Raw genomic sequence first — 11,066 nt, forward strand, 5'->3', positions numbered from 1 at the left:
CGGTGCCACCGTCCCACCCATCTCTTCCAAACGGCTGGCTCTTGGCCACCTCGGGCCCTCGGGGGAAGGCTGGGAGGAGATTGTGGGACTGTGTGTCCCCCGCTTGGCTGCCCCCTCCCCTCTTCTCCACTTGCGGAACCTAGACAGACACTAGACTGGGTGGAGAAGCGACGACACGAGGTTTTCTTGTTTGTTTTGAAATGGTGGAGGAAAACCGTCATGCCTCTTCTCAGTCCGAAGCTGTCAAATATCTTGTGGGGGGTGGGGTGGGGAGCTCCTCGCCCTTTTTCTAGTCTGCAAAGAGGAAACTGAGGCAGGAGTCATGCTGGTCACGCGGGTAGTGGCGAGTGTAGGGGCTAGAATCCAGAAGTTCTGACACAAGCCGGCCTCTTTCCTCCACACCAGCAGTCCCTTCTCTCCACCCCTGCTCTCGGCCTGCAAGCCCTTTGGGCCCAGCATTGATTTTAGGGAAAGCCCAGGGGGCAGAGATTGAGGAGGGTTAGTGACCCGGGAGGGTTAGTGACCGGGAGTTTGGGCTTGGGCCAAGGCTCTCTGTCCCTAAACAGTCCAGGCTCTGGCCCTCATGCCATTCACCTCATCGCTGTATATCCACAGACCCCAGAGCCAGGAGAACCCTGAACTCTAACCCTACATCGCCCTGCCTGTAGGAGACCAGTAAGTGGCCCCACCCCCTGGGTTACGGGCTCCTGCCTCTGTGGGTGGGCACAGGTGCCCGCTCCTCACCAGCCCGGCTAATGTGGAATGACTGCCCATTTATTTGCAGGCAGAAGGGAGAGCTTTGGGAGGGAGGGGCTGTGGCAGGTTGGAGAGAGGCGATCTCTCACTCCTGTGTCATGCTGTTCCGGCCTTTTTTGCCCCCTTCCCCTTTGAGCTGCTGACCTTGGGACTTTAGCTGAAGGTGACAGTCATTTGTCATCTCTGTTCCTTGGTCTCATTGCGTTAACCAGTCCTCGAGCCTCAAGTTTTACCCTCTCCCTAACTAGGAGTGTGGGGTGGCCCCTAAATATAGCTGGGAAACCTGAGCTGCCCTCTTGCCCCACCCCGGGGTTTCCATCCAGGATGGGTGTGTTGAGGGGACAGCCTGGGTGGGTGGGTGCAGTCTAGAGAGCGGTAGTGTCCTGACTCCATGCCCTCAGCTCCTCCTCCCACTCAGCCTGGAAATGGAGTAGGGGCAGGGGCAGGGGCTGGGAGGCAGGAAGGGTACTGTGTGTGCCCTGGGGTCCCTCCTGGGTCCCTCTGTCCCCTGCACTGCTCTGAAAGAGGGAGCCAGACATTCCCAGAGATGTGAGGGTGTGGATGTGGAGACAACCTCCCATAGCCTTGTTTCTTCCGCCTGCCCCTGCCAGGCCACCATGGCGGAGCTGCAGGAGGTGCAGATCACTGAGGAGAAGCCCCTGCTGCCAGGGCAGACGCCGGAGATGGCCAAAGTTAGTGGGCACCCTTTGACGCCCCAGCATCGTTCCAGACCCCCAAGCATCTCCTTCACCTCCTGCCTGCCAGCGTCCACTGACTTCATTCTAACCCACACCACTTCTTGCTCCACCTCTGCCCATGCCTCTCTCCCAACCCACTGCCATCGCCAGGCCAGGCCCCCATCCTGTCACTACACTAACCTTCATCCTCTCCCTGTTTCTTTTTGTCACCCCTGCCCCCTCTGGTCTTTCTTTATCTGTGTCTGTCTCTCCGTCTGCAACTCTGTTCCGTGGTTGTGCGTTTCCATGTCTGTGTGTCTCTCTAGGAGGCTGCGTTAGCTGCCCGAATCCTCCTGGACCAGGGACAGGTAACAGTTTGGGGCAATCCCAGGGTGATGGAGGGGCCCCTACCTGGTTCTTTTTCTTCTTTTCCAGATCTTTCCCGACTCTACCTTCCGCTCCTTGTTGCTTTCTTTTCTGTTCCTGGAACTCCTTGATGCTCCCCGCTCCTCCAACATCGAATGCATGCTGCACACTCACCTTTTCCTAAGCTCTCGATCCTTCTTTCTCCTCACCCATCCCTCTCTGAATCTCACACAGCCCTTTCTCCTGACCTGAAAAAGGTCTCTCTCAGCTTGGCTTCAGCCCTGACAGTAACCCATCTTCCTGTAGACTCACTCAGTGGAGACACCTTACGGCTCAGTCAGTTTTACTGTCTATGGCACCCCCAAGCCCAAACGCCCAGCGATACTCACCTACCACGACGTGGGACTCAACTGTAAGAGGCTCCACTCCCAGCCCCCCACTCCTTTCTGGGGAGAGATTGGGGAGTGGGGAAGGCTAAAAGCCCAGTGTGCGGGTAGGGGCTCAGCAGGGAAAAGCCCCTTCCTATTCTGACCCTGGCAGGAGAGAAAGAGGTTGGGTTTCGACTCGGGACACTGTTCCCTGCCTGACTCTACTGTTGAGACCATGTGGGTTTTCTTTAGATAAGACCTGCTTCCAGCCGCTGTTTCAATTTGGGGATATGCAGGAAATCATTCAGAACTTCGTACGGGTTCATGTGGATGCCCCTGGAATGGAAGAGGGGGCTCCTGTGTTCCCTTTGGGGTGAGAATTAGGTCCTTATCCTGTCACTAGACCTTGAGGCTCAGGGTCGGTGTAGGGAAGGTTGAGCCAGGAGAGGAGGGTAGAGGGGAGGATGATTTGGGGAGAGGATGAGCAGGGAATTTTGAGGTGGGAGGAGTGGGGACAGGTTGGTATATATATATTTTTTTTACCATTTTTCTCTTCCCCAGGTATCAGTACCCATCTCTGGACCAGCTTGCAGACATGATCCCTTGCATCCTACAGTACTTAAAGTGAGATGCCTGGCGACCCTGCCACACTAGAGTGGATCACTCAACCCAAGGAGACCACTAGAATTTCTGTGCCCAACGTAGTTCCGGGGCTAGATCTGGTCTCTGGTCTAGATATGACTTTCCTCCTCTAATGCGTCAGCCCCGATGGCTTAGACTCAGCAGGGGTCCTCAAACTTTTTAAACAGGGGGCCAGTTCACTGTCCCTCAGACCGTTGGAGGGCCAGACTATAGTTAAAAAACCCCAACTATGAACAAATTCCTATGCACACTGGACAAAAACACCTGGCAGGGCCGAATAAATGTCCTTGGCAGGCTGCCTGTGGCCCACGGGCTGTAGTTGGAGGACCCCTGGCTTAGAGAAAGGAGGGTGGGTTTGGAAAACTGGCCAGAGGCAGTACAGTCACCGGCATGCTTGGCCTGACTTCAGGCTGAGGAGGGACTTCTTTTATCAGGCAGCTAGGGAGCCAAAGGAAGGGGTGACATAATACCTGAGGAACTGGATAGACTTGTCTGACCCCCTACATCCCTCACACGCACCTGAAGAACTGGGAGCCCAGAGAGAGAGAGAGAGCTGGAGGAGGAAGGGAAAGCAAGAGGAAGCTTCCGGGGTATGCAGGGGAGGGGGAAGGCCCTGATGTGCCCCGGGCTCTGCTCTGGCATGGCTCTCCCTAGGGATCGTCACCCTGGACTGCTCTGGTTGACGGCTTTGCCCTTTCTCCTGTTATCCCTGCTTCCCCTAAATGGCTGTGTCCTGTTGTACATCTGGCTTAAAGTTCCCCTTTTCCCATTACTCGAGAGGAACCAGGAACTAAGACAGAACAAGTTGAACTAGCTCCTGAAAACTGAGAGGGGCCAAGAGCCATGTAGGGAAAGAGTGCGTCTGGGGTTGGCGGGTGGGTGGGTGTTGTTCACGATGCTGGCTCTCAAAGAGGCACCTGGGGATAGATTTGAGGGATCCACGCTGACTGCCACTGCCCATGATTAGCTCCCTAGCAGCTTCTTTCTTCAGTGTTCCCCCAAAGAAGGCGACCTTTTCTTCTTCTTTGTGACCATGGCCTTGGGAGGGGAGGGGGAAGAGTTTGATGAGGCTGGGCTCTGGGAGGTCTTGGACACCGGGGCCCCTTAGACATGCATTTCCCCCCTCACAGTTTCTCTGCCATAATCGGAGTTGGCGTGGGAGCTGGAGCCTACATCCTGTCTCGATACGCTGTAAGAAATAGAAATAAAAACGTGCAGAAGAGGGAAAGGAGGGTTTGGGTCCATGGCGGGCTGATGAAAAGAATGTTGTTTACTAACGTGTATTTGGGAAGGGGCAGTGGTTTTGAAGAAGGGGAGGTGGTGGGCCCTAGAGGAGTCCAAGAGTGGGCGGAACTCAGGCTGCACCTCTCTCTGATTTGCCTTCCTCTGCTTTCAGCTGACCCACCCAGACACAGTGGAGGGCCTGGTCCTCATCAACATTGACCCCAATGCCAAGGGCTGGATGGATTGGGCAGCCCACAAGGTTTGGAGGGGACGGCGTGCTGAGATCCAGGGTGGGGGTGCCCATGTAGCGGTTCAGTTTGAGCTCCATCCGCATAACTGAATGGCCTCCACATTTCAAGGAGAGGGTGGTATGGCAGGGTACTCACTGAGATGGGGCTGGTGACTCTTCCCGGGTCTCTTCTTCCCATAATGCCCAGAGTCATGTCTCACTTACCCTCATAGTTAACTGGCCTCACCTCTTCCATTCCGGAGATGATCCTCGGACACCTCTTCAGCCAGGTACGCGGCTGTGGAGGCTGAAGGGAGTGGAGGGGATCAGCAGGGACATGCGTGCTTGGGGCGACTGCCTTAAGGGGGGCAGAATCCCAAGAAAGGAGGCTTGCAGCATTTCATCCAGCATCTGTGGGCTTCTCTTTTCACCCCCGATTTTCCTCCCTCTTCTTGGCGTTAGGAAGAGCTGTCTGGAAATTCTGAGTTGGTACAAAAGTATAGAAATATTGTCACACATGCACCCAACCTGGAGAACATTGAACTGTATTGGAACAGCTACAACAAGTGAGTGGGCATTACGTGCGTGTGAGTGAGAGATAGAGAGAATGTAGAAGCAGTAACCAGGGACCAGATGAAAGCACAGAGAAGAAAGGCGAGGAAGTACTTGATGTGCCAGGAGGGCAGGGTTTAGTGTTCAACTGGAGTAGCTGCAGGTCAGACCCAGTGGGAACATTTGTGAGGGGCAGTCCCCTTTCTCTGGCTTATGTCCTTTGGAGTTTGTAGTACCAGAAGTAAGATGAGCCCTTGTCTCATGATCTTCCAACCCTCTTACTGCCCTCTATTCAGGATGGCAGCGACTACAGGGGCCCTGCTTAGGCCCTGCCTGCCATCTCCCCATAGCCCCCACTGTTAGTCACCAATATGGGACCATTATTTTAGGGAGAGAGACTCACATGAGGAAGATAGCTTTTATCTTGATGGACAGCACTGCCGGCCTAAACATCTCCTTTTTAAATTCTTCTCTAGCCGCCGAGACCTGAACTTTGAGCGTGGAGGTGATATCACCCTCAAGTAAGGCTTTAAAAGATCAACTTGTTCCTCAATTCCCTGCCTCTTTCCTAGATGTTTAGACTCTTACAAGAAAGAGGAGAGTCTTTTGTTGGGGGATTTCGTTGTCATTTCTCATCCCATCCTTTTTGGCATATCACAACCCCTACATGTCTTCCGCCCCTCCTTTAAATCTGGGTGGGGCCAGTATGATTCAGGAGCATCTTACTGCTTCCTCTCTGCAGCCAGGCATTTTCCCAGGTGCTGTTGTGGGAAGTCGGAGGCCTGGTAGCGTAGTGGTTATGTGTTGGACTGCTAACCGCAGGGTCAGCAGTTCAAAACAACCAGCCACCCAGCAGGAGAGAGATAGGGTTCTCGACTCCCGTCAATCGTTACTGTCTTCGAAACTCACAAGGGGAAGTTCTACCCTGTCCTATTGACTCAGTGGTAGTGAGTCTGGAGTTTTGGACTGTGAGGAGAGGTGGGTGATGTAGTGCCAGGTACCAGGGGCTCACTGCCTTCTCTCTGACACTGTGTTCCAGGTGCCCTGTGATGCTGGTGGTAGGAGACCAAGCACCTCATGAAGATGCCGTGGTCAGTAGGGATGTTTATGGTGGGGGAGGGTGGGTAAGAATTCTGAGTGTGGTGGTCAAGGGTGTCTCGCCAAGGGGAAAGCTCTGTTTGGAAGAGGAGGAGTCTCTGAGTAGTGGAGAGTTTGATTCCTGGCAGGCCGGGAGGTGGCAGGCAATGGGCACTAAGAAAGAGTCTAGGCCCCTGGATCCCTGGGAGGTGAGGAGCTGCAGGGCGTGTGACTCCACTCATTCAGCCTCCTCCTGATTTTAGGTGGAATGTAACTCAAAACTGGACCCCACCCAGACCTCTTTCCTCAAGGTCAGTAACCCTACTCCAGGCCACGCCTGTCTGCTGGCCCTGGTCCTTAGCCATATATTCCTTCTGGATTCAGCTTCCAGGCCTCCGGGGCCTGCATGGGAGGGAGTGGGATGTATGAAGGAAAAAACAAAAACCAGCCAACAAAACCTGAAGGGCTGGGGGGGAGGCAGCTGGGGAAGAGAGACTCTCTCCCACCCCTGTGCCTGGCTCATGTCCTTACGTGTGTGTCATCCTTTCTGGGTGGCTCTTTGCTGAACAGATGGCTGACTCTGGAGGTCAACCCCAGTTGACTCAGGTGAGTACCTCTGCTGCCTGTTGGGTGGGATATTGTGGCCTGGAGTTCTGCCCTTTACCTCAACACCCCAGGCCCCCATGTGCCATGACCTTGGGCTCCAGCTTACCCTCTAATTCCACCTCTCTGAACTTCCTCTTCTTGTACTTGCACAGCCTGGCAAGCTGACTGAAGCTTTCAAGTATTTCCTGCAGGGCATGGGCTACAGTGAGTATTTGTGTGTGTGTGGCTATTGTGAAGCTGAGAGATTACTGCACAGTTGCTGTACAAGGAGGAGGGATGGGAACTGAGGGGTTGGACCTTCTTAAGCCAATCCTTGGATTCTCCAACATCTACAGAGTCAATTGACATCTTGGCTCTAGTTACAACTCTCGCTCCACCCCAACACCCTGCTCTGAGTTGCCAGCCTCCCTCTCCACCTCCGCTCTGACTGCCTGTCTCCCCTTCTGTCTCCACAGTGGCCTCTTCCTGCATGACTCGCCTATCCCGGTCACGCACCGCCTCCCTGACCAGTGCAGCATCCATTGATGGCAACCGCTCTCGCTCTCGCACCCTGTCCCAGAGCAGCGAGTCTGGGACTCTCCCTTCAGGGCCTCCGGGCCACACCATGGAGGTCTCCTGCTGAAGGACCCTTGCTGTCCTGGTGTGGGACCCAACCCTCCCCTCCCTCAGAACTAACCTGGGAGGTGCCCGAGGGCACTGGGCCAGAGTGAGCAAGGGAAGACGGGCAGATCACTGCGGGGAGACAACGTTGATCTTTGATTGCTACCCTAACCTTGACCTCTAACCTGTGATTCCCCCTCTCCCCCCAGCTCCTGGGAGAGAAGCCCTACTATTTCGTACAGATCCAGACTCCTAAATTGCACCCCTCTTGCATTCTGGTGTACGTGAAGAGGGAGTACGCCCTCCCTGTTCCTGAGGTGTCCTTAGATGATGGACAAGGGCTGTTGTCCTTGTCCACGGTGCCTCCATCACACTCTCCCTACCCAGCTCCTATTTGCAAAGAGGAGAGACTTGGGTCTAGGGCTCTATTCACCCAAGCGGATGTGGCTTCTTATTAACCCTTAGCCTTCTGAAGGGAGTGGGTCTGAGTGCATGTGCACCAGGGGGAGGCTTGTTGGGGTAGTGGCCCTTGAGCGGTGACAGAAGAGCATGCAGTCTAGGAAAAGGAAGTTAGACTCAGGTGGTGGGCAAAGGAAGACTACAGGGGATGGGGGTGGGGGTGGGGAGGCCTGGAGGTAGGACACTAGAAAGGGGCCTGAGGCCTTTGGCTGTACTAACTTTGGTAGCTGTCAGTATGTGTCTAGTGTGGGGTGGGGGAGGGAGCCAAGCTTGGGCCTGGCTGCTTGGGGCTTGGCATAGGGGTAGGAAGGGCTGCCCTGGGTCACTGACCACACTGTGATATGTGTGGAGGGTGCCTTCCTATCTCCCACAACTCCTGCTGTAACAATAAACTGTAGAGGAAGCTGAGCACCGTTATTATTCTTTGTCTGCGTATGTCTGCATCTTGCCCCTTCTGTTGTTCCTCATTCGGACCCAATCCTCCCTTTCTCTTCTTAAAGTGGTAGAAGCCAAAAGAGAGCTGATTTAGCATAAACACTTAATACAATGTGACCATGCTGCCACTGGTCCCTGTTGCAATAGAATGGCGTTGCCCTTGGATCTGACTTTCAAGCCAGTAGTTTCTTGGGAGAGAGGGGACACTCAGATCTGAGAAGACTTCCTTCTCTGTTATAGGTCATTATGTAATGCCCTGGATATGTGAGATACCCCCAATGTCATTGTCTTAGAGGATGGAGTACACAAAACTGATTCAGGTGACCATCCCCCCCAGGGTTCATCCAGGCTCTGTTTGGATAATTCCACTTCATCCACATCATACAGTTGCTATACGGTTGGGCTGCTCACAGTCCACTCCAGTCTGAAGACGCAGGAGGGTCATAGCTATTCCCCTTGGGAATTCCTGCTCCCACATGGGACACAAGAGACCAGGGAGCTAATTAGAAGATTTTTTTCTGAGAGACTTTCAACAAATACGAACACTTATTAAGAAGATTTCAAGTATTTTGCAGCTGCTGCAGGCTGATTCTTGGGCTTTTGAGGCACAAACTTAAAGACGAAAAGGCAATTTGTGGCTTCGTTGGCAGGGGTACTGTGGATAGAATATTCCTAAGGTCACTGCTCAGACCCGTTGATGGCAACTCCCCAGGCAATTACACCCTTTCTTTCTTCAGCGAGGCTGAGCTGAGGGCTGAGGCAGGAGGGTGGCCAGAGCAGATGCTCTGATGGACAGGGAAGTGGGGCAGGGAATGCATGTGCAGTCTCCCGCAGGACCAAGTCCATTTTAAATGTAGTAGGCAGGGATTACAGGCAAGGTAGGGGTGACCGACAGGGGTGACGACCGGGGTGATGGAGGAATTGGACGGTTACCTAAAGCAGAGTGACCACACACAGGGCAGGCAGCAAAGAGTGCTTGAACACCACAGAAAAGAAAACAAGGCATCCCGAGAACCACTGGAGCCAAACACGAGGACAAGACAAAGAAGTACAATCCTGCAGTCGCTGTTGTGTGTTGTGGTAGGGCAGATGAGGATTTGTTGCACAATTGCCTGCACAGAGAACACACCTAGCAGGGCCACCTTCAGAAATGGGAACATACTGCATTTCGGGGTCTATCAGTGTGTGTAGATTTATGCAGCAGGTAGGCGTGTGAGATGCACGGTCACTGTGTGTACTATCGTCTCTCCTGTAGGCGTCCCCGCATCACCAATCTGAGGGAGAGAGGGGGCCTTTGCTTGGCGTGAGGTTGAAGGGGTTGCTTGCCCTTGGCTAACCTCCCCATTTTGTGTCTAGCCTATGGGGATCCAGTGCCTCCCTGTGGTTGGCCTGTCGGGACTCTCTCCAGTTCCAGCTCCTTCCCTACTTTTTCTGGGGTTCTGCCCGGCAGCTGGATAGGAAGGTCATAAGGCCATGGCCTGCTGCCCCTGCCATTGTTAGGACCAGAGGTCAGAGGCTTAGAGGAGGGAGTTGTGGTTGGCTTCACAGACCCAGAACTACCAACTCCTTTTTGTCCCTGAGTAAGCTTTAGGACCCCTGCTGCTCCCTGCCCTCTCTTTCTCTAGGAGTGTAGCATTTCCCAGACTTCAGGGACCCCAGCCCTGAAGGGGCTCAGTGGGAAGAAGACTGACAGCAGAGGCTGCAGGAGAAGGGCCCTGGGTGCGAGTGCAGGAAGAGAAGTGAGGGGCGGCTCTCAGAGGGCGCCTGTGCAGCAGGTTGGCAGCAGCAGCAGCAGCAGCAGCAGCAGCAGCAGCAGCAGCAGCAGTGATGCGGGAACACTGGCGAGGACTCCTCTCCCGGTTCGGGGGACCTGCAGGTGCACATGGCTAACCTGCAGGGCTGCTGGTAAAAGTCCAATGGTTTGAGTGTCCCCAGAGACGTCTCAGAAGTCTGGTGACACACGTCGGAAAAATTAGCCACGAAAACCCTTTGGAGCACAGCTATCCTCCGACACCAGGGGTCTCAGGGACAGGAATGGACCCCTCATGGTCAGGGGAAATGCAGCAGTGCTTCTAGGGAGACCTTTCAGGGTTCACTGGAAAGCGAGTGGCGCTTCCCATATGTGGCCAGGGGAGAAGTGATGGGAAATGGTGCCTGGGAACATGAAACGCAAGCATTAAAATATGACACCACTGGCCCTGGGCACATCCTCCATCCAGGTCTCTACTCTTTGGCAGGCCATGTTTTCATGTCTCTGATGGTCTCTGAAGAATTCTGTGCTCTTTGATTGACCCCACATCAAACAGCTGTTGTGGCATTCTGGAGGGGCTCCAACTGGGTCCCTTCTCAGTATCTTTCGCCTTTGAGGAACAGAAAGAAGTTGGAAGGGTGACGATCGGCTTTAGTGTGGATGGGGAAGCCTTCCCAATGGAATGCTCATCGGTCAGCCCTTGCCCTCCTCAAAGAATGGGGGGTGCATATGTGCGGATGATGGGGAACAAATCCCCAAGGGATCTTTTCTGGCCTTGGCTCACCATTGCAAGATTCCCAGCATCTTTTCATAACAAGCCCCCATGGCTGTCCTGTGTTCTTTGAGGAAATCTTTCAAGGTGACAATCCCCCTTCAGGAAAAATCAGTTGCCCAAATGGTCATAGTTGATCTCTCTGCCTTGAATGTAATTGGCTGAACTGTTCCCCTGGGATCCCCTGGGAAGGCACTGTTGGGACTGAGCCTTTATTTAAAGGCTCACTAACAAGAACAAGACGAGTATTACTGAGAGAACTTGTCTGCAACGGTCCCCAGGGCAGAGACATATTTAAACTCAGTCTGTTTGGAATAAACCCCTGTATGTATAAACTGGGATCCTAGCAGCAATATATTTTTACTTACCCTAGTGAAATAGTTTATTGTGCCAGCCTGGCCCGTAAACACAAGTAGGATTAACTGAAGGGCAGAGAGATAAATAACTTGGTGAGTCTCGCCTTTCTTGTCTCTCACTCTTTGATCATCGGACCAGTGTGCGGCTGCCTTGCTTGTCCTGTGCCTCAATTTAAAGACTACACTACCTGTGGGAC

At 53.8% G+C, this 11,066-nt stretch overlaps 1 protein-coding gene across 3 annotated transcripts; it reads left to right on the forward strand.

The window, feature by feature from the left end:
* Positions 1-44: 44 nt before the first annotated feature.
* NDRG2 (NDRG family member 2) lies at positions 45-7,964 on the forward strand. 3 transcript variants are annotated; one of them, XM_004698442.2, is made up of 16 exons: positions 45-675; positions 1,368-1,448; positions 1,760-1,801; positions 2,106-2,211; positions 2,420-2,540; positions 2,729-2,791; positions 3,940-4,000; positions 4,206-4,292; positions 4,496-4,552; positions 4,725-4,828; positions 5,291-5,335; positions 5,854-5,905; positions 6,155-6,202; positions 6,462-6,497; positions 6,650-6,701; positions 6,953-7,964. In XM_004698442.2, exons 2-16 carry the CDS (start codon positions 1,374-1,376, stop codon positions 7,117-7,119), a joined length of 1,116 nt encoding a protein of 371 aa, XP_004698499.1. In that variant the 5' UTR covers positions 45-675; positions 1,368-1,373; the 3' UTR covers positions 7,120-7,964. The 3 variants fall into 3 exon arrangements, with proteins under 3 accessions (XP_004698499.1, XP_004698500.1, XP_012859160.1); XM_004698443.2 differs by lacking the exon at positions 1,760-1,801 and having other exon boundaries at positions 46-675; XM_013003706.2 differs by lacking the exons at positions 45-675; positions 1,368-1,448; positions 1,760-1,801 and having other exon boundaries at positions 2,152-2,211; positions 2,437-2,540.
* Positions 7,965-11,066: the final 3,102 nt, after the last annotated feature.

This window comes from Echinops telfairi, unplaced genomic scaffold, assembly GCF_000313985.2.
Source record: "Echinops telfairi isolate 266 unplaced genomic scaffold, ASM31398v2 ScPeMD7_18;HRSCAF=68, whole genome shotgun sequence".
Classification (NCBI taxonomy): Eukaryota; Metazoa; Chordata; class Mammalia; order Afrosoricida; family Tenrecidae; genus Echinops; species Echinops telfairi.